At 39.9% G+C, this 19,830-nt stretch overlaps 2 protein-coding genes and 1 pseudogene across 3 annotated transcripts; 1 reads left to right on the top strand and 2 right to left on the bottom strand.

The window, feature by feature from the left end:
- Nucleotides 1-852: 852 nt before the first annotated feature.
- On the bottom strand, nucleotides 853-3,559 carry LOC146469952 (uncharacterized). The gene is made up of 6 exons (XM_085122676.1): nucleotides 3,194-3,559; nucleotides 2,815-3,034; nucleotides 2,286-2,701; nucleotides 1,846-2,145; nucleotides 1,207-1,706; nucleotides 853-1,114 (listed from the first exon to the last, which is right to left on the bottom strand). The coding sequence occupies exons 1-6, from the start codon at nucleotides 3,557-3,559 to the stop codon at nucleotides 853-855; spliced, it is 2,064 nt and encodes a 687-aa protein (XP_084978802.1).
- A 2,275-nt stretch (nucleotides 3,560-5,834) lies between these two features.
- LOC146469951 (histamine N-methyltransferase-like) lies at nucleotides 5,835-6,640 on the bottom strand. The gene has a single exon (XM_085122781.1). The coding sequence runs from the start codon at nucleotides 6,549-6,551 to the stop codon at nucleotides 5,865-5,867; it is 687 nt and encodes a 228-aa protein (XP_084978907.1). The 5' UTR covers nucleotides 6,552-6,640; the 3' UTR covers nucleotides 5,835-5,864.
- Nucleotides 6,641-8,870: 2,230 nt separating this feature from the next.
- On the top strand, nucleotides 8,871-19,812 carry LOC146469950 (testis-expressed protein 9-like; annotated as a pseudogene). The gene is made up of 13 exons (XR_014867132.1): nucleotides 8,871-9,181; nucleotides 9,285-9,467; nucleotides 11,402-11,465; nucleotides 12,281-12,345; nucleotides 13,302-13,365; nucleotides 13,969-14,066; nucleotides 15,542-15,741; nucleotides 16,420-16,502; nucleotides 16,950-17,036; nucleotides 17,825-17,911; nucleotides 18,697-18,761; nucleotides 19,070-19,139; nucleotides 19,789-19,812. The product of XR_014867132.1 is annotated as a testis-expressed protein 9-like (transcript).
- The last annotated feature ends 18 nt before the right edge of the window (nucleotides 19,813-19,830 follow it).

Genomic DNA, 19,830 nt, shown 5'->3' with positions numbered 1-19,830 from the left:
ATGTCGTAGTCTGGTGTTGGACCTCAAAATGCCATTAACTAATTCTGGATTAAACGGTGCCAACGCACTTCCTCTTAGGATTTCCTTGTTCCTTCTCAATGGCTCTATCTCTGCTACATACACTTTAGACTGAACCTCCCGAATGATAAGTTCCTCAGCGTTTTGAAGCTCCAATGGCTTCAGTTCACCCTTCTCTCTTTGTTAAGCTGGTTTCCTACAATTGTCTGTAAATCGGCGCACCCACGCTGTCACACGAACTGAAGACAATCTAACTTCCAGTTCTTCTTTTGTTTTGACTCGATACGATTTCAAGTATCTTGAGGGGTCCAATCGCCACACCTCTTCGACACTAGCCGTTTCTTCACCTTCTTCAATTATTTGGTAACTGATAGCATCCTTTGTCCCTGTTTCTTTTGTTCCTTTAAGTTCAAGGTTCTCTGTTGACACTGGCTTGCTAAACTTACACTCTGGCCAGTCTTGTTTTGGCTTCTTCAGAAATTTGGGCCTATTCCACCATAAGTCTGCGCTTGCTAACTCTTCTACTGTCAGGCCTCTTATCCCAAGATGGGCGGGGTTTACATCTGTAGGAACATAGCGTCACTGATTAGGAGCAGAGAACTCATGAATTTCTCCAACACGATGTGCTATGAACCGCTTACACTCTCTACTCTGACCTTGGATCCAGTACCCCACATTCGCACTGTCCACCCAATAGGTCACTCCATTTGTTGGTATCTTGAGTGCAGAGCAAACTTGTCTTGTTAATCGTAATCCGGTGAGTGCACCCAAAAGTTCTAATCTGGGGATGCTCACTGCGTTTAATGGTGCCAGCCGAGAATTCGACATAATCATTCAAGCTGTAATGCTGCCTTCCCCATACACATGACGTGCGTAAACTACAGCTGTAAATGCTTTCTCCGACGCGTCACTGAATGTATGAATGCTCAGTTCTTCCACCTCAAGACTTGGGTCTTTCAAACACCTTGGGATTTTCACAAGTTCAAGATCTTCCAATTCTCGGAACCACTTTGTCAATTCTTGCTGATGAGGTGTGGGCAACAGTTCATCCCAATCCCGTGCCTCCAGCCATGCTTTTTGTATCAACAACTTGGACCTGATAACATAAGGTGATAAGAAGCCCAATGGGTCGTAAACTGCTGCTGTTCGCCTCAAACATTCCTCTTGGTGCATTCAAATCCATCTAACTGTGACGAGTGTCTAAAGGAAAATTCGTCCTCTGTGGCGCCCAGAGTCTTGGTTGTTGGCAACTCTTTCTTCTCCAAGTCTATCTCAGAAGCACTACCTTCCTCCGCAACGTCAGCAATAACTTTCAGTTCATTCGACATCCATTTGCGGACATTAAAACCAGCCAAGTCCCCTAGTTCGGTAATCTGCGTTCTTATTTCCTTCGCATCATCCACCGTAGTTGCGGATGGCATCATGTAACAGTGTTCTAAAACTGCATTAGCTCCCAATGGGTAAGTCTCCTTGTGAACTCTGGCGTGATGTTGCCAAGCAAACTGGACACTAAAAGGGCAGTAACACCCTCCAAAAATAAACCTCGTAAACTCGTACACCTTTGGTGCACCCCCATTGCCCAAGTTCCTGTACAAGAATCTATGCAGGGGACTGTCCTCTGGTCTGAGAGGTATCTGGTGATACATTTGGCTCACTTCACCAGCCAAGGCAACTGGCTCCTTTCTAAACTTAATCAAAACATTCACAATGTCACTTTGCAACTTAGGACCTGGTAGTGATTGACTGTTCAAACTCTTTCAATCTTGCTGAGCTGAGCCGAGCCGTCGAAAACAACCCGAACTTTGGTTGTGGCCTTCTCTGGTCTACCACAGGGAAGTGTGGAAGAAACCATTCTGATGGTGGCTTCGGCTCATCCTCTGGGACTTCTCTGATATATCCTTTACTTAAGTAGTCATCAACCACTGATTGGTAAGTCAGCTTCTCATCTTGCATTAACTTCTTCTCAACTGTGTGAAGACGTGTCTCTGCCATCTGTCGGTTTGAAGGCAATTCTGGTCTTTCATGTTTCCAAGGCAAAGCAACTTCATATCTCTCACCATCAAACCTGATTGATTCGTTCACTTTATCAAAGGCTAGTTTCTCTTCGGGGGAAAGTGGTTGCTCCACCTGTAGTTTAATCCCAATAGCCCCAAGGTTCCAAAATTGTTTCAACAGATAGTTCAGATCTCCATCACTACGCTCTGACTGCTGTATGCGATAGGTGTTCAGGTAAATGGTGTTACTTGCTCCACATCCCTCAGACGTACCAACGGTACCAATTGCTGTCCACCCCAATGGACACAGTCTGGCACTAGGTACATTGTCGGATCGCCTCCACGAACCTCTTTCATAGGAAATAGCAGGTTGTAATAGTCTGAACCAATAAGAACATCGATTTTACTCCTTTTTCCAAGTTTAGGAAAAGGAATGTTCCTCAAATGTTTCCACTGATCTATGATTTGCAGCCAGTTGGTGCGTTTTATCCCACCACAGATGTTATCAGATGTTTTCGCCACAATGACTGTGTCCACCCGGCCGTCCAGACTCTCCAAGCCAATCTCCATGGTTGGTGACATTAAATTGACCTTCTGTCCATTAGCAACATTGATAGTTATTTTCTCGTTCCTACCATCGAACCCCAGTTCCTCTACCACATCCTCATCAACATACGACGTATCACTGCCTTCGTCCACAAACAATTAACTTGCAAGCGTCTCTACCCATGTTTCAGAATGACTGGAACAGTACGCAAGGCAATACTCCTCTGTGCATGTTCTTGTACTGTTTCATATGTACTGGACTTGTTTTCCTCTGTCATGGGTGTGTCAACCTTCCCCTCCATGGACCCAGGAACTACTTTCTCCTCATGAAGTAACCGATGGTGTCTGTCTTTGTATCCGTTAATTCCACACTCTCTGCTCCAAGTACATGAGTCACCAAGGTGCCCTTTCCCCAAGCAACGGTAACACAGTCCGAGTTTCTTCGCCGTCTCCCACTTCTTTCTATGTTCCATTCTCTTGAACATATCACATTTCCAAATTGGGTGTTTTTGGTTGTACACTTTACAGGGACGATCACGTTTCTCTTCTGTGGTCCCGAAATAAGACTTAGTTGAGCTCTTTCCTCGTACACTTCCAACACTGGACAAACCATGCTTAATTTCTGATGCTTATACCTGGTACTCAGCTTCCTCAGCAACCCAGTGACGTCGCTCTTCAAGAGAATCCTTGCTTCCCTTTTCTTTAATCCATCGGTAGTACTGGCTAAGTAGAGCTTGAGGAAGTTTTTCCAGCACAATTGCATACAATGTTCCTCCTTCCAGGTCAGCAAACTTCTTATTTTCCTTTAAAGAAACCACAGTCCTCTCCAGTACGTCGGCAAATCTATCTAGCTCTTTTGGATTATCAGCGTTTATTGGCCTCATCTTACGTAGCTCACCGATATGGGCTTGAACCTGTCGCCTTGTTCCCCCATACTTTCGATTCAACCTTGCCTTAGCCGCTTCGTACGCATGATCCGAGTAACCATGCCCTTTCACCATTTCGGCCGCCTCTCCTTCTAAACAACTTTCCAGCCGCAACATTTTCAACTAAGCTAACTGACTTGTTTCATCCACACAACCGGAAAACGCTGCCCACCACGACTGATATCCTTTCTTGCCGCCCGAAAACTTTGTGATTCGAATCCTCGAGCTGTTTGTTTGCATCTACCACGTGACCATCTTTGCTATGGGCGCTCTTAAATATGCCGATCTGGCTTGACATAACACGTAAATAATTGTCAGAATTGTCAGAATGTACATAATGTAACACAACTCGAAATGTCACTAACAACATATATTTGTCATTTTTGTTTCAACCTTGCAGATGAAGGCTAGATATCGTTTGATGAATATAAAAGTTTTACGAGAAACTACGACCCGATAGTCACTCAGCAATAGTGTTTACTTAGGTCAGCTTAACGCAACTAGTCAAAATTGTTAGCAACGATCCCAGTTGCCCCGACTGCTTGCAACAAATGAAAAAAACTTCTACTATCTCAATATTGATGAGAGTGGAATATATTTATGAAATACATGAACTGCGGATAAAGGAATGAATAAGTGGATGACCAAAGTAGTTATGTACATGTACGCATTTCAAGTAGTTACGATAAGAAGCCTGACAAAAAACATTCTTTAGGCTTTAAGCTATATTTCAGGCTTTTTTTCGCGCCTTCTTCAGTCTCGTACAAAACTGAGATGGTTATTCCCTTATCCATTCTCTCAATATTTTTAGCTCTTTTGGTGTTGGAAAACTCGTATTTCAGGTTTGGAGGTTTGTTAGACATAAGTTGTCTACTTTTACACCATCAAATCTCACACACTTTGCACGTGACTTTACGACCGCTCCCCAAAATGATGTCGGCTAACAACAAAACGACTTCACCATTTTTCTTGGAAAAAAATATGAGAGGTCTTATTTAAACATGGAACACTGTACAAAGACAAAAAGACGACCAGAATATGAAATCAATTACCGATAAAAAGAGATTTAAATTAAAATTTCGTCTGCATAGGGTTGTATATTGGGAAAGCCCTAGTTTGTACCTTTTTTGAAGTTGGTAGTTTAATGTGCAAAAAGGCCTTTCAATGGGCCATGCTAGCAAACTACAACCATCGTGAAAAGTGTCGAGGGTTTCAATTTCCTACTTTTTTTTGGTCTTCCCTCCCTCACCCAATTTTCAATGTTGAGTTTTAAATAATTTCACTCATACGAGACTGCCAAGTAAAATTAAGTTACTTGCTTCAATGGGTTGGGGGACGAGGGGAAACATGTTTTCTGTTAGCCTTGACGATGGTGTGTTCCGCATAAACTGGAACATCCCAAAACACTAATACCTCAGATGACTCATAGACTGGTTTGGGCACCACACACGAGTACCAGGGAGGGACTGAATCGATCAGCCTCACATCCCTCGTGATCTCAAAGAAGAGGACTTTCAGTGCTGCGTTGTGTCTTTCTTGTTATTTAGACTGAGCCAGAGCAGAGCACCCCGCTAGCACATGCGCAAGCATCTCAGGAGATTTCCCACACAGTCTACACGTGACGTCGCCCTGTTCTGCACCTGTTTTGTGGACTGTGTACACCTTAGTGGGCGTAAGCTGCTCATACAACTCCACTACCCCACTATTATTATTATTATTATTATTATTATTATTATTATTATTATTATTATTATTATTATTATTATTACAGTGGAACCTCGATTTAACGAACCTCTATTTAACGAAGTCCTCGATATAACGAACGATATTCCATATCCCGGCCAAAGTTACAGTAAAGTGTATGGAATAGAACCTCGATATAACGAACATAATCCGGAAGCCCAAACGTAAAATCTACCTCGATATAACGAATTACAATGTCAACACGCGACAGAAGATAAACGCTAAAGAGATAAAAACCTCTATGTTGCAATATTTTTAAATCGCTACTCTGAAAGTGTTGTCCTTTTGTAAACAAAAGCTGTGCGTCTGTTCAAAAGTGAAAATAACTGCTACCCAAAGCCACCATGCTTAATGAATTGCATCTCAAAACGCGGCACTTCTGGGTGACGGAAATTGCATTGAATTGCTTGACAGAAGTCACCTGTGTTACAAATCAATCATTAACTATGACCTCGATATAACGAATATTTTGGTCGTTTCCCCTCAAGTTCGTTATATCGAGGTTTTCGATATAACGAACCCTCGATTTAACGAACAAATTTGGCCGGTCCCCAGCGACTTCGTTAAATCGAGGTTCCGCTGTATTATTATTATATATTATATTATTATTATTTTTCTGCACCTGATAATCAGATGTTTAATTTCCTTTGAAAATGATGACTGTTCCAGTTTGGAAAGAAATCCTCTTTTTCCCATTACCATCATCAATGCATTCATTTTCCCAGAAGTTGAGCATTTTTTGTAAATTTTCTTGGCTTGTAGACTGGCGTACATTTACACATTGTGTCAGAAAGTCCAACAAAAGATTTCCCTGCTCAGAAGAGCGATCAAAAATTGCAGTTAGGTCACCAGTTATGCTCTCACCCGAACACTCCACATACTTCCAACCATTCTTTTTAGCCACATCTGTAACTTCTTTGTTGCTGTAGTAAGCTCCAGGACTCCAAATCAAACCTTGTGAAGAAAATGTACTTCCATATCTTACATAGGGGCTGTTTACATCTTGAGTAAAGGAGAAAATTACTCCTTTAGCGCCAAGCTCTTCCTCGTAGCAATGCTTGAGTGCTGCTTCAACGTTTACATAGTAAATGCTGTGTAGAAAGTGTATCACATCGAATTTCACCTTGTCTTTTTTTTTCTGTTCCACGTACTCTTGGTAAGTCATGGAGCACCAATCAAATTCAATGTCAGCTCTCATCTTCAAACTCTCAGGCAAATCTTTTGCTTTAGCACAAAAGGCGTCCAACTTCATTTTGTCTGGCTCTATAGCACGTACAAAGAATAGAGGTTTGCCGGCTTTACCTTGATCAGGTTTGCTCAGCATTTCAATGAAAGGCAAATCGTTGTAGCCTTCTCCACTTCCAACACTGAGAATACAAAATGGCGGCGAATGATTCTCGAGAAGAAAGCTTATTAAAGGTACAACGTGCTCCTCAATGCACTTTAAAGTCACATTTATAGGTTCCAGTGCAGGGCCGTAGCCAGACTTCAGAACAAGACGAGGCAAGTTTCGAGCGCCGAAGGTGCGAGCCGCTAGGGGGGTGTGGGGGCATGCCCCCCCCCCCCCCCCTCAGAAAAATTTGAAATCTAGAGGCTCAGAAATGCTCTTGTAAGCATTTCCCGTGGCATTTTTCTTCAGAAAAGACAATCTTGGGCAAGTGTAAAAGTTCACTTTTTTATTGCTTAGCTATACTGGTGCCAAGTTAATGACCATCTGCATTTTAAAGCATTCAAATGTTATAACACGTATTACAACAATAAAATGAATCCACGAGAGTAGCCAACGTTTATGGATTTTATACTATAGATAATTAGGATTTAAGTCTTATCAATTATGTGTTTCGATACACTCTTGCTTATGTTCTTCAACTTTGAGACAGCCATGTCATAATATTGCCATCCCTTATACTTGTAGGACTAAGAAGTCACTAACTTTCACGATTAAGAGTAGTAAACTAAGTGAAAGTTTTTTCCCCGTCGTTTATTCTTTACTGAAAGCTCAGGCAATCCGTCTGTCAGTGGTCTGTGGCCAGAGGCATCCCATCTCTTTAAAACAGAACTGCTGTCAATTTCCGTTGGCTTATGAATGTACGTTAAAGCAAGCCCGTTCAGCCTCGCATTAGCCATGCTTGTTCGGGACCAGGTTTTAAGCCTTGTCATGCAGTGAGCTGAAGGAACGATCGCATGAACAGGAGCCAAACTGGAAAGGTCAACAGAAGCTGTAAAATGGTCGATATGTTTGGATAGAATTCTTCATTGCAATGGCTCACTGTTTGTTGCTTGTTTTTGCTTCCCACTTTAAAATTTCACTGTACCACCAAGATGGAAGTCGTGGAAGAGATAAACCGTATCCGTGACGATCGCCTCGCCTTTGAAGAACATCGAAAGGCATTGCTGCATCAGTGTCTTGAAAAACACCTCTGCGATAACCGCGTCTGTACTGGGAAAGGAATATTTACGACGGATAGTAAAAACCTATTTTGGTCTGAGAGACAACATCACCTATATGGTAGACAGTATGGATGTTCTAGAGGCAAACCTGTGCGAGCTCCGTCAAAAGTTTTGAAATGCCTCTCTTACGCCAACCAAATGCAAACAGCTCTTTTAAGAGCCATTACAAACGAGAAAGGCTTGATCAACAAATCTTTTAAAATTTATTCTTTTACATTTTCTTTTCGCTGAAACGTTCAATATTATAGTGTTTGCAATAAATCGAATGCCAGCACTGCAAACGACCTTTTGTTCTTTTACGACAGTTATATAAGTAAAAAGAAAGCTCCCACACCGGCTCTCAGCCATCGCAGGTAAGACATGGGAATAATGGTGACTTTTGATGTCACGCGGCCTGTCACGGTTATGTCACGATACGTGTCCTTAATGGCCCCTCTGTAACCTTAAATCATTTGAAAAACCGCCACTCACAGTTCACATGAAACGAATTAACCTCATTAAAATGCTTTCCCCCTCAATTCATCCACCTGATATTAGCTGGTTTTATCTTAACCTATATAAGTTTTTCGAGGAATTATTTTCTCAATGAAACGTTTCTTCCAAAATCAAGACGAGGCAACTGCCTCGTCTTGCCTCATGCTAGCTACGGCCCTGCAGTGACGAAATAAAACTGATGAGAGATTTTGAATAGGCTTCTGCATTAGAAATAAGGGGACGACCCACAAGTTCACGCTGTTCAGCCATGCTCGGCATGCAACTAACCAGTGTTGCGTGGCCGGCCCCGGATAGGCGGGTGTGCAGGCCCCGGCCGGACGGGGTGTGGGGAGAGTCTCCTCGATGTAGTGGGCTATGTATGGCATTGTCCAAAAGGGGTGCCTATTTCACCTATGTTAACACACACGTCTTAGTCCACGACAAGTTTGGCGTTGGTATGCATTTTTGTGTGTAGCTATTTTGCCCTAGCCTGCATGAAGACGTCTCTTGTTTCCTTTGGAAATATTAGACATCTGAGCGCAAAAGTTTCCGTCCCTGGGACCAGATGAACAGAGCCCTCTTAAGTTAAAATATATCCTAAGTATTGTTTCTAATTAAAGGAGGTCTTACTTTTCTCTGATAGGATGCTGCAAGACTATTTATGGACTTCACGGTCTTACTGCGCTGACATTTTGATTTGATACATGTAGGGTCATGTAACCTCCGACGGTTCCTTTTATGTTTTTCTCTTTTACATAATAAAATCTTGTTGTTGTTGTTGTTGTTAGACTTAGGACTCGCCCGGACCCTGATCCATATCTGATAATAGCACCGCGTACTGGTGATGCATCCGAAAACATGATCTCCCTTCCTCGCAGGACCCTCGCATGCGCTCTTTTCGCTCGTCACGCAAAACGTCCGAAAACAAAGCCGAAGAAAAATCGCCCCAGTCTCTCGCGATATGAAAGTCGGGAATGGCGGCCTAATACATGCATTTGTGCATTTGCAAAGTTTTGCTGTATACAAATGGTAAGCTCACAGTATATGTTATTTTTGCTTTTGATGTGGCGGACGGTAAAAACAATTGTGGTCTAATGACATAATATCTCACGTTTATAACTATTTTTCCCAGTCCTCACGCCCTAGTTCGGCCGCTAAACGGCCTACTTCTGCTTCTACAAATGGCGGACGAAAATCAGTTGGCAGTTCCCTTATCAAATCTTCATCCTTGGAAAAGCCTCCTTCTGGAAAAGCCTCCTTCTGGAAAGACGAAGAACATCACACAGGGCCTTCTAAGCAAGGAGGAAGAATACATGTAAGTTAAAAATTTCAACTTCGTTCTTTTTTGTTTAAAGTGAAACCCAAAACATAGTTGTGCATCCCTGGTGATGCCAATGATCGGCGAAAGCTTCCAGGATTTTAGTTTTTACTTTTAAACAGCAGTTTAAGGCCTCAATAGAACAGTTTTATATATTCTTAACCATGCTGCTGAAGGATAACATGAACAGATTATAGTTCTGTGGGACGACATGTAGATTTTGAATTGTGACAGGACAGGATTTCGCCTTTGTGAACGAATGGCTCACTCATAACGGCTTCAAAATAGTTTTTGAAGGAGTTAATATACTGTATTTTATCGATTAAACGCCCCCGGCGTTTATTTAAAACTTGGCAATTTTGACCCGGCGTTTTTTTAAGGCCGGCGTTTAATTGGGGTCCGGCGTTTATTAATGAACTGCGATTTTCAGCCATTTTTCCGCGTTGATTTATTATTACCGATCCTCGGAAACCCAGGGGCAGTTTGTCAGTGCTGGACAATTTTCCCCTGGATCACCCAAAGTTACAGTATTATGGTACCGTACATACAGCACGTGTACCGTGTTGCAATCAAGATTTGTATCACTAACAAACAGCACATAAACAATATATGAATGATGAAGGAGCAAGTAAATGATATGAGTACAAAGTTTTAAGTTTATAAACGGTAATCTCGCCAACGTCCTCCTGGTTTGTGTCAGCCAATATGTGCAAACTGATTATTGAAGTTTTAATTTCATGCCAATACACGTCAGGACCCCGAACAAACGCAAGGGCCCCAATTAAACGCACCCGGCATTTATTTAAAAATCGGCAGTTTTGACCCGGCGTTTATACGAAGCCGGTGTTAAATTGGGGTCCGGCGTTTAAGGTTACCCTGTAACTCCAGAGGTGTCTTCAGAGGTGTCTCGCGTCCAGAGATGTAGGGCATCCGGTTTAAACTGTAGATACCTGAACCCTTATATCAAATTAAAGCTTATAGAGCTGGCTATCCAACTAAACCAAGAATTTTGAAATGAATTGCCGAATTTTTAGCGCTGTTTTCTCGAATAAATTTTTTCACTTGGAGGAGCCACTTCAAAGAGGTAAAACTCAAAAGGAATTTGTTCGGTTGCCTTCAAATTGGGACAGTAGCTAGTGTAACATATAAACAACAAAAAGTTTCTGCAAATTTTTTTCTTTCCAAATATTTTTTCTCGGAGAGCGGTTTTTGTACGATTACTCCACATTTTTTTCATCCTATTTCAAAAATGCTCTATAACTTTTCACTGCGATTTAATATGGCAAAACGCAGACACGTTTTTTTAGCACTTTGGGTCCAGAAACTGTGGAGCAAATTAAATTAGCAAAAAATAAAATTCACTTTGACTTGTAGCTTTAAAAAGGTGATTCAGACGCTCGCAATTAGAGGTCGTGAAAAATTCGACTATTCATTTTATTTCAAAATTCTTGGTATGGTTTGATAGTCAGCTGTATAAGCTTTAATTTGATACAGGGGTTTAGGTATCTACAGTTTAAACTGGACGCGCTACATCGCTTAAAAGCGAGACACCTCTGAAGGTATCGGGTAACCTTAATCGAGAAAATACGGTATCACTGTTTACAAAGCATTAATAGTGATTGAATGAATTTGTCCTCGAGAAGAAGTCTTGGATGGCTTAAGGGTAGGGGGGAATTTGAAGGACCTAATTGTCAAAAGTTCAAATGCCTGGGGGGGGGGGATGTTGCAGTTTCGAATTGATAGGCGCATTACGTCCTTCTTCATCTAACACCTTTTAGATCCACTCAGTTTGCTGTATAATAAGAGTATTTGTAACCGTGTAAGTGGTCCTTTAGCTTCTGAATTATGCAGCTTGTGAGAGCTTTCTATAAGAAAAACTATTACCTATTGATATTGTTTTGATATTTTGAAATTCTTTGTTTACTTTCCAGGCGACTTAATGCAGAGCTGGAAGAAAGAACTGCAAGTTTAATCCAAGAGGCAGAAGAAGTCATGGTAAAGCAGAAGTGCTATGTTCACATTGTTCTTGATCCATTTTGCATGTAACAAAATTTACAAGAATACTGTAAGATGTTTATTTAATATACATATGTTTTCTGGGGAGCAGGGGTGGTGCAGTGGTACATGGTGAGAGCACTCACCTCCCACCAGTGTGGCCTGGGTTTGATTCCTAGACTCAGTATCATAAAAATGATGTGGCCTGAGTTATGTTGGTCTCAGTCCGGATTTCCCTGCTTCAAAAACTGACATTGACAAATTCCAGTTTGATCCTGAATCTGACGGCCACAGGTTTGTCAGTCATAACAGGCTGTTAAGTGTCACCCTTGTTAAAGAAAGACAATTTGTTTATTTATTTTATTTACTGTTAGTTTTTGCATCTGTTCCAAAAGTAGACTGCACAGTTTTGGAGCCATATTGGGTGCAAATTATCTGGTACTGGTATGCTCCGTGATTTTGTAGTTAAATTGTACAGGGTACCCTAGTCTCTTGCAATATAATTTTCCCATTTCTTGGTTTCTGGATATTTGAGACTCAACTAAGTATGCAATTTCTTTAATGGAGTGACTTTGGCATTAAAGGTTGCCTAGTGGCAAAACTGTGACGTTACAGATACTGTTAGTAGTAACTGTTACTTTTGTTACAGTGCTCCCCATTCTGCCATATCCAACCATGCTATGCTGTTGTTAGTTTATCTTTGACTTTCATGCCCATTAGTCTGGTGTTTCCTCTAGTGTATCTTGTCACCTTGATCGTGACAACATGAGAAGTTTTAGTTTTGGTGTTAACTGCTTTTTTGTGTAATCCTTTAGCTTGATCAGGAAGAGCTTCTTGCTAGACCTACTGTTACAGAGGTGGAATTACCAGATGACTTGGAGTATGTATTTAAAGACTTATTTAATAAGTAAACTAAAATATTATTCCCGTATTTATACAAGCTTAGTCTCTAGTGGGGGATACATGGTTGCACACTTCCCTATGATTTCTTTTGCCTATCATTCCTGGTTCCCCCCTCCCCCCAACAGGTCCCACCCTTTTTCTAGTGACTCCCACCTCTTTGCACCTTATAACAGAGTGCTGTAATATTTTTCTCAATTTCTGCCACTTCCTATCACTCTGGGATCACACTTCAGGCTCCTTCTTCTCCTAAATCCACATTTTACTATACCCCTGTAGACCCACTTGTCCAGGCACCCACCACTTCTTTCCCTTCCCATGGATACCAGTATTCAGTGTTTTGCTCAGGTTGTTTTTTCAGTCAGGTTTCCCCTGGGGTTTTAGTATTATGCAATGCTGAACAAGTACATGTTGACAGGAGATGCACAAAAAAGGAAAAAATTAGAGGGAAGGGAGGTGTGCATGTCATGTTATTTTTTGCTAAATTCACTGTTTGACATTCAAGTACAGTCAGATTCAAACTGAATACTAAAATACCAAATTTCACTGAGAACATAACAAGAAACAGAGTTTATTTAAAATGAAAATTTCTGTTTTATTAACAAGAACAACAACAAGACTTTATTACCCCGATTATAAAGTTATTAATACATTTAGTTCATTTTGAAATGTTAAGGGCTTACCAGCTCCCTGAAATAACTAAGAAGCTAAAAATGTCAGGGAGCTGGTTTAAATAATGTAAATTAATTTATTAACTTTGAATTCACTTGAATGGTCACACTTTAATACTCATCTAGAAGGAAATTAATTCACCAATAAATATTTGAACTGAGGTAAAGCATGTCTAGTACTCTTTGGGATTGATCACTATCATTTTAATAGCCAAGCTCTCCCCTGCTCAGTTACAGTGTTAAGTATATGACATTTTTTTTTCAGTGATATGTTACCATCAGCAGATATTTCACAAGTCACCAAACCCTCTTCAGCAGCTAACAAACAGGTATTGATTTGTGACTTTTTTGTTATATTTATACATGCCATAAAGTAGATACATTGTGTATCTTTTATTATTAATAAACAGATTTTATTGATAATTTCAATGAAAGAAAAGAAAGAATTAATGATTGTAATAATTTGTTAATTGTAATTATTGCTGTTATTGATAAACAGATTATTATTACTATTAGTCAAGATTAGTTCAACAAAGGTTTATTATCATGGCTGGTTTGCAAATGTTTCAAAAGCAAAGACATTATTTGCCATTTACATGTACAATTGTACCTGAGGGGAAAAGGATAGCTAAATACTTCAAACACATGTTTATTCTCCCCACTTTCTAAGAATTAATTATGGCACCGTGACAAAATTGTAGGCCAGACAAAATTAAGGGAGTGATGTTTCTACTTGACATGAAACCATTGCCTTTCAAACTTTATTAGCAAAATCAGTTGTGTCAACCAAACCCATGTGAGCTAGTGGTTGATCTCAAAGTAGCAGTATTTGAGTAAAATTTGGACTTCCTAGCAAACCAATCAGAATGCCTCCTTTTGGTGATGGCCCAGTTCAGCCTTATAATAATCTCTTTTATTGTGTATTATTGTAGAGATCAGCTGCAGGCAGGGGTGGCAGCCATGTCAGACCTTTAAGTAGTGCAGCTGCTAAGCAGGGATCAAGGCCTGCATCAAGAACAAAGACAACAAGGTGAAGACCATGTTTCCTTATTTTTTTAGTGCAAAGTTTTACTCAAATGCAGTTGAAGCTCCCTCAGAAAGCAGCTTCCTGGAAAAAGTAATTAACTGAGCTATCAAGCCAAATGCAAGCTGGTCATTTTGTTAATTCGTCAAAGTAAATCTTTGACGGGTACATCATCTCATCATCTCATCATCTTGGTCAAACAATATATCTACTCCTCTAAACACCTTCAGAAAGAATTGTCTTTAGATGAACTTCTAAACAAAATTACTATTCAATGGAAATTAGAAAAATGTGCTTAAATGGAATTTCTGCTCTCAATCAAAATGAATGATGTAATGCATTTTTTTTCTTAACTCTCATATGTAAGCTAATGCGGAGGCTTGATTTTGTAGTTTTTTTGTTTAACTTTTTTTGTTATCTTAATAATTTTTTTCTACTTTTCTTTTCTTCTTCTCAATTACTTCGTTGTCTTTTTTTTCTCTTTTAACTTAACAGAAAAGTACTTTGTAAAATTCAAATACTGTATAAGTGTAGGTAATTTATATAAGTGTAAGCAACCTAAGTGTATTTGCGTATTTAAATAAAGCGTGTAAAAAAAAAATTTCCCGTCAAAGATAAAGTGATGTTCAGAATGCTTCCAGGACTCGCCCCTCAAATATCATGCTTGCTCAGTTTTTTGTGTTCTTAAATTTCATACTAATTATATTCTCCCTAACCATCACTTCACCATGACAGGTGTATGGTTGTAAACAAATTTACAAAATGGTCAGTTCCCAGTTGGCGTGATAACTCAATTGAGCACTACACTGGCGTTGCAGAGGTCATGGGTTTGAATTCCATTCAAGCCTGAATTTTCTCAGGCTTTCTTTTTGCAATTTTTTACATATTGTGCATACATAACTGCTATGTTCATTAATGATGATGTTCATTAACCTATTCATTCTTTCATCTGCAGTTCAAATTAATATATCTGTTTCATATGTTCCAAAATTAATATGCTTATCATACCCAGTGTATATTCAAGGCTGTTGTCTAAGAAAAATTTCAAGGAGCACACAGGGCCAAAAGCTGAGAAGTTAGGAGTCCAACATGTAAAGTGTTAGGTGCCCAGTGCACTATCTGGGCTCCCAGGCTACCGGGCTCCTGTTAGGAAGCAGCCTTGTATATTGTATTGGTTTCTTAAATATGATGATCAATATTATTTTGCCTGAAGGCTGGATTTTCCTGGATTTTACAGCAAACAGCCAGTATGTTAAAAGCATTGGCCATGACTTTCACAAGCAATCTTTTTTGTAATTTAACGTGGGGCCAAGAACGAAGCAAATAAAATCTGTTGTGTATACAAAAAGTAGGCACACTTGGAGCATTGTCTTGATTTCTTCACTAATTTTGTCTGAAAACTATAAATCTTTATTGTCATTGGGAAAAAGAAGTAGGCTGTAACTATGCAACCACTCTAATTACTTCCTTTATTCTTCCAGACCTAAATCCAAGACAGCATCTGCCCCAGGGAGCGTAAAACATACTCCTGTTCCTACTGATCCAACAGTGGACATGCTTCATGACAGGATTACTCTGGCAAATGCCATCAGTGCGCTGGAAGATGATGCACAAGATGATAGTTACACAACAACTGTTGATGACAATGTTTCGCCTGTTGGCGCTGAGGAAATGGGATCAGGTTTGTAAAAATCTGTCACTAGATTCTTAGCTGAAGTTGTGTTGGCGGGCGTTACAATATTTTTGGTCTTGAATACAGTGAAGATGTATCACTTGTAACGCTTTGTGGTGACAATGATGATAGTGATATTTTTGCATCAATGCTTATGCAGTGCATTACAGTGCCTGACAGTCACTTATTTCTCAGTGTGGAAAGAAAGTAAGATTTGAACACTTTGTTGCTAACTTAAGTGTTTTTTGGTCTCTGCTTGGCCACTGGTATTTGAGGCAATAATTATACTTTTGCTTCTTGATAAAGACAACCTTGAAAGCAGTTCTTTTATTAAGACCCTGCACCAGTTAGAGTTCTGGGGAAAATTTTGTTGTGAATTGCAACTTACCACCTGTATTTCTTGCATTCAGTTCAATGCTTTAAACATTATGTGGTTAACATTGTTAAAAAAAATTAAATCAGGTATTCTCATGTTAATTAATTACAAAATGAATTATCTGCGTTTCGTATCTATGTGTAGCTTTTGTTCTCCTCAAAACAATTATTATTAAAGACAACTCTAGGCATGGCATTTTCAAAGACCATATTTTCAAGATCTGCAGCCGACTTCTTGAGGTCATGAACATTTATCAAGTTGAACGTAATCTTGGTCTGTTAATAATTGGTATTACATTTTGTTGTTCACAGAGGCCACAATAAGATTTCTTAAGGCCAAACTGAGGGTTATGCAGGAAGAGCTGGACAGAGTTGTGGCAGAATGCAATAAAAAGGTACACAAGCCACTAGCATCAATACATGTGCATTGTATGAACTGTGTACTCCAACCTTATCAAAGATTGTATTTTAATAATGTATTTTAAAAGTCGCTTCCTGGCCTATAATTCCCCAAGTGCTCTGGCAGGAGGAAAGATCAAGGGTCAACTGGTTTTATTCAGAGAAGAATTCGCTGCCTAAAGCTATGATAATTTAAGGGCTCATTGCATAAAAGACCTAATTATGTTGCATAATTTTTCAGATCCCTTTTTGTTATTTTAGCTCAGATTCAGCGGCATTTTTGTGTGTGGCCTTGAATTCCTTCAGGAAACGTTGCTGCAATGTTTAGTTTTGTGATAAAAATGGAAATCCCATATAAATCACACATTTTTATTGCAAACAAAGTGCAAAGCAGCAGGTAACACTAATACTATAACAATGATACTGGTATGTCATTTTTGTAGGACGAGAAGTCAACAACAGTGGAAAAGAAAGTGAAGGAATTGACAGACGAGCAAGGCAGGTTACAGAAAACAAACCAAGGACTCCAGGTCAGGGCAACAGTACACTGTTTGATCCTTGCTTGCTGATCGTAAATGTGACTATTAATTTTGATGACAACATTGTCAGTGGCTTGACAGAACCTAAACCACAGCTTACACACAGTGGTGGATCCAAAACTTCATGTTAGGGGCCCGTGGGGCTCTGTGGCATAAAAGAGCAGTTGTGCCACAAGTAAATTCAAAATGTTTTTGAATTCAGATACTTAAGCCCACTTGGCATTGTCTTTGGCAATTAGGAGACTAGGGCCACATGGACAGCTCCCTTAGATTTGCCAGTCTTTGAGAAGATGGAGGCAGCTGGACTGTTTGCTGTCTGTATTGATAATGTCCTATTTATGCACCTGTCAATATTGAGCTCCAGGGGGAGTGGAAGGCTGGTCAAAGGCAGGGAATCTGAACGTAGCTGACATTTTTTGACCAAAAGAATCACTAATTAAAGCATAAGCCCCCATTACAGGCAGTCAAATCCCTTGCCTATGCCTGGCCTCCCCAACCCCCCTCCCCTTTCCACCAGAGGGGATCTCTATAGTTGACAATGGATTGCCACAGCAAACAGTAAACCCTTCCAGCCCTTGCTGTTGGTTTCTCCTGTTATGCTACATTGTACCTACCAGTACATGTGCTTGTCTTGTTTGAGGAAAGGTGTATTCACATTTTTGTGTTTGTTGAAAAACACATAGCAGTTTTTTATGTTATTATTATTTTTCATCAAAGTGACTTTAAAAGCTCCTTTCTTATTTCCCACCTAAGCATGTTGCCCTCTCTTGTTTATACAGTCTCAAATTGACAAGTACAAGAAGCTTTATGATGAGTGCAAACATAAGAATGAAGGATTAGAACAACAACTGGTCGCTTTGAGAAAGGTATTCAACAAGTCAACAACTTGGGTCCCCATGCAATCTTCTCCCAGATTTATATCTTAGAGATAAACAAATTTAGTTTTAAGAAATGCATCTTTGGCGATGCATGTACCACATACATCAATAGTATTGTTTATTGGCACAGAGTACCATTTTTGACTGCTCAAGCACAATTTTGGGAGAGTGATCATGATAACTAACTTGGCATTCAATGATAATTATGGCAATTCTATTGTTTGGTGTTTCAAGAAATATACAGTTACAAAAACTGTGTGGCAGGTTCAGGTTACCACGATAAGACAGATTGATCAATAGTTATTGTGAAAAAAAAAAGTTATTTTGAAGGGTGTGATTTGATGAATGAAGTGATTAGACAGGATACCAACCTCACAGTCAGTCTACTGCAATGGAATTTGCTCAGCGTTGACTCCTAAATCCTATCCCAAAGTAAGTGAAAAGTCAAGGAATTTAATTTTTTGCTAGCAACTGGTTTTTGTGAATGAGTTTGCTTACTTACAAAGGCAAGGTGGTTCCAAAAAGTACCTGTAAAGTGTTGACTTCTGTGACTTTATCGCTGGCTTTATTGCCTAAGGATTTGTCATTGGTGGCCGCTAATAACTGGTTCGTGATCAGTGGATAGTTAGGGAATTTTTCATTATTACTGTTACCCAAAAAAGGCTGCAGATTGTAAGCTTACCTGACATCCTGCTCTCTTACATCTGTCATATGGGTTGGCATGCAATGCCAGTTTCTATGACTGTGTTTTGACTATCAATTATTAATTTAAGGATCTAGACTCGATTCAGAGAGACCAGAAACAAGCAGCTTCCAATAAAAATGTCACAGAAGTTAGGTAAGTGATAAAAGTGCACGCAATTTGCGTTAACACAAGTGTCCATCTCTCAAACTGACCTTGCACATTCACTTAAAATTACATGAAGTGAAACTTATTTCAAACTTAGGAGGAAAAGAAGGAAAATAAAACAGAATAATATAAGCTTTGAACCCAGGTCGTTTGCTTCATTTCTTCTATCCATAACCACTACACCAACGAGCACTAGCTGCCGAGGATTTCTATTTCAATGCATTACCATTGAACTATTGAAGTTTCTATGCTTGACTTTTTCAGTTTCACTTTTGAACGTGAATTGGTTCCTGCAGGTTAAACAGGGCATTAGAAGAAGCCGAGTAATACAAAACCGCTCTACAGAAAGCTAAGAACCAGTCGAAGGTGAGTTGTGACACGTGATCGAACATGCGTAATGCATTCATGTCTGTCATTCCACTTGTTCCCAGGGTCTCTCCTCTTCAGAGACCCAGTAAAAGAGGTTGCTGTCATTCGCATCTTTCTGTTGATCATCAGCCCTTCTTCAGAGCGAATCGATGAAGGGCTAATGTTTGAAACATCAGCACTCAAATCTCTTGACGGTGGCCAATTAACCTTTAGCAATCAACTCTATTCCCCACCGACACAGCACCACTCTTTCTTCAGTCACTCAACCGGTGGCTCATTGGTTGTTTTTTTGTAGTAATTTTTCATCATGCAAAGGCCTAGTTTTCGATTTTTTTTCTTGTAATTGCCGTCTGCATGCAGTAGTTTAAAAGTCTACCACTGTCAGTCTGGGCTGCTTTTTTTTAAAACCAACCTGTTTACAAGAAATTAATTTCACAGCGATAGCTCAGTAAGCTATACAACTTGGGGAAGTGGTCAAAACTACTATACTCAAACAGGACCCACAAAACACCAAAATAGATGGTGGCCTCTGCCTACACCCACCTTCCTTAACCTCAAAAGATGGTGTCTTTATTGCATAGCACCCCTCTATCCAACAATAAAAAATGACAGTGAGATTGAAACCTCACTTTTCTTGTTTATCTAGCAATGCTGACTCTTGCTTGCTGAATATTTTTGTGTCAACTGG

This window comes from Pavona decussata, unplaced genomic scaffold (genome assembly GCF_977016875.1).
Source record: "Pavona decussata unplaced genomic scaffold, jaPavDecu1.1 SCAFFOLD_115, whole genome shotgun sequence".
Taxonomy (NCBI): Eukaryota; Metazoa; Cnidaria; class Anthozoa; order Scleractinia; family Agariciidae; genus Pavona; species Pavona decussata.
The sequence above is the reverse complement of the archived record's forward strand: the minus strand, read 5'-3'. Positions and strand labels throughout refer to the sequence as shown.

Excerpts from the sequence above, each read along its gene's own strand:
- LOC146469952 (XM_085122676.1), bottom strand. The coding sequence starts at position 3,559 with ATGGTGAAAGGGCATGGTTACTCGGATCATGCGTACGAAGCGGCTAAG. Across the intron at positions 2,146-2,285 it reads GACAGCAATTGGTACCGTTG|GTGGAGCAACCACTTTCCCC; the intron begins GTACGTCTGAGG and ends ATTAAACTACAG. Across the intron at positions 1,707-1,845 it reads TTCTTCCACACTTCCCTGTG|TTTAGAAAGGAGCCAGTTGC; the intron begins GTAGACCAGAGA and ends GTTTTGATTAAG.
- LOC146469951 (XM_085122781.1), bottom strand. The coding sequence starts at position 6,551 with ATGCTGAGCAAACCTGATCAAGGTAAAGCCGGCAAACCTCTATTCTTT.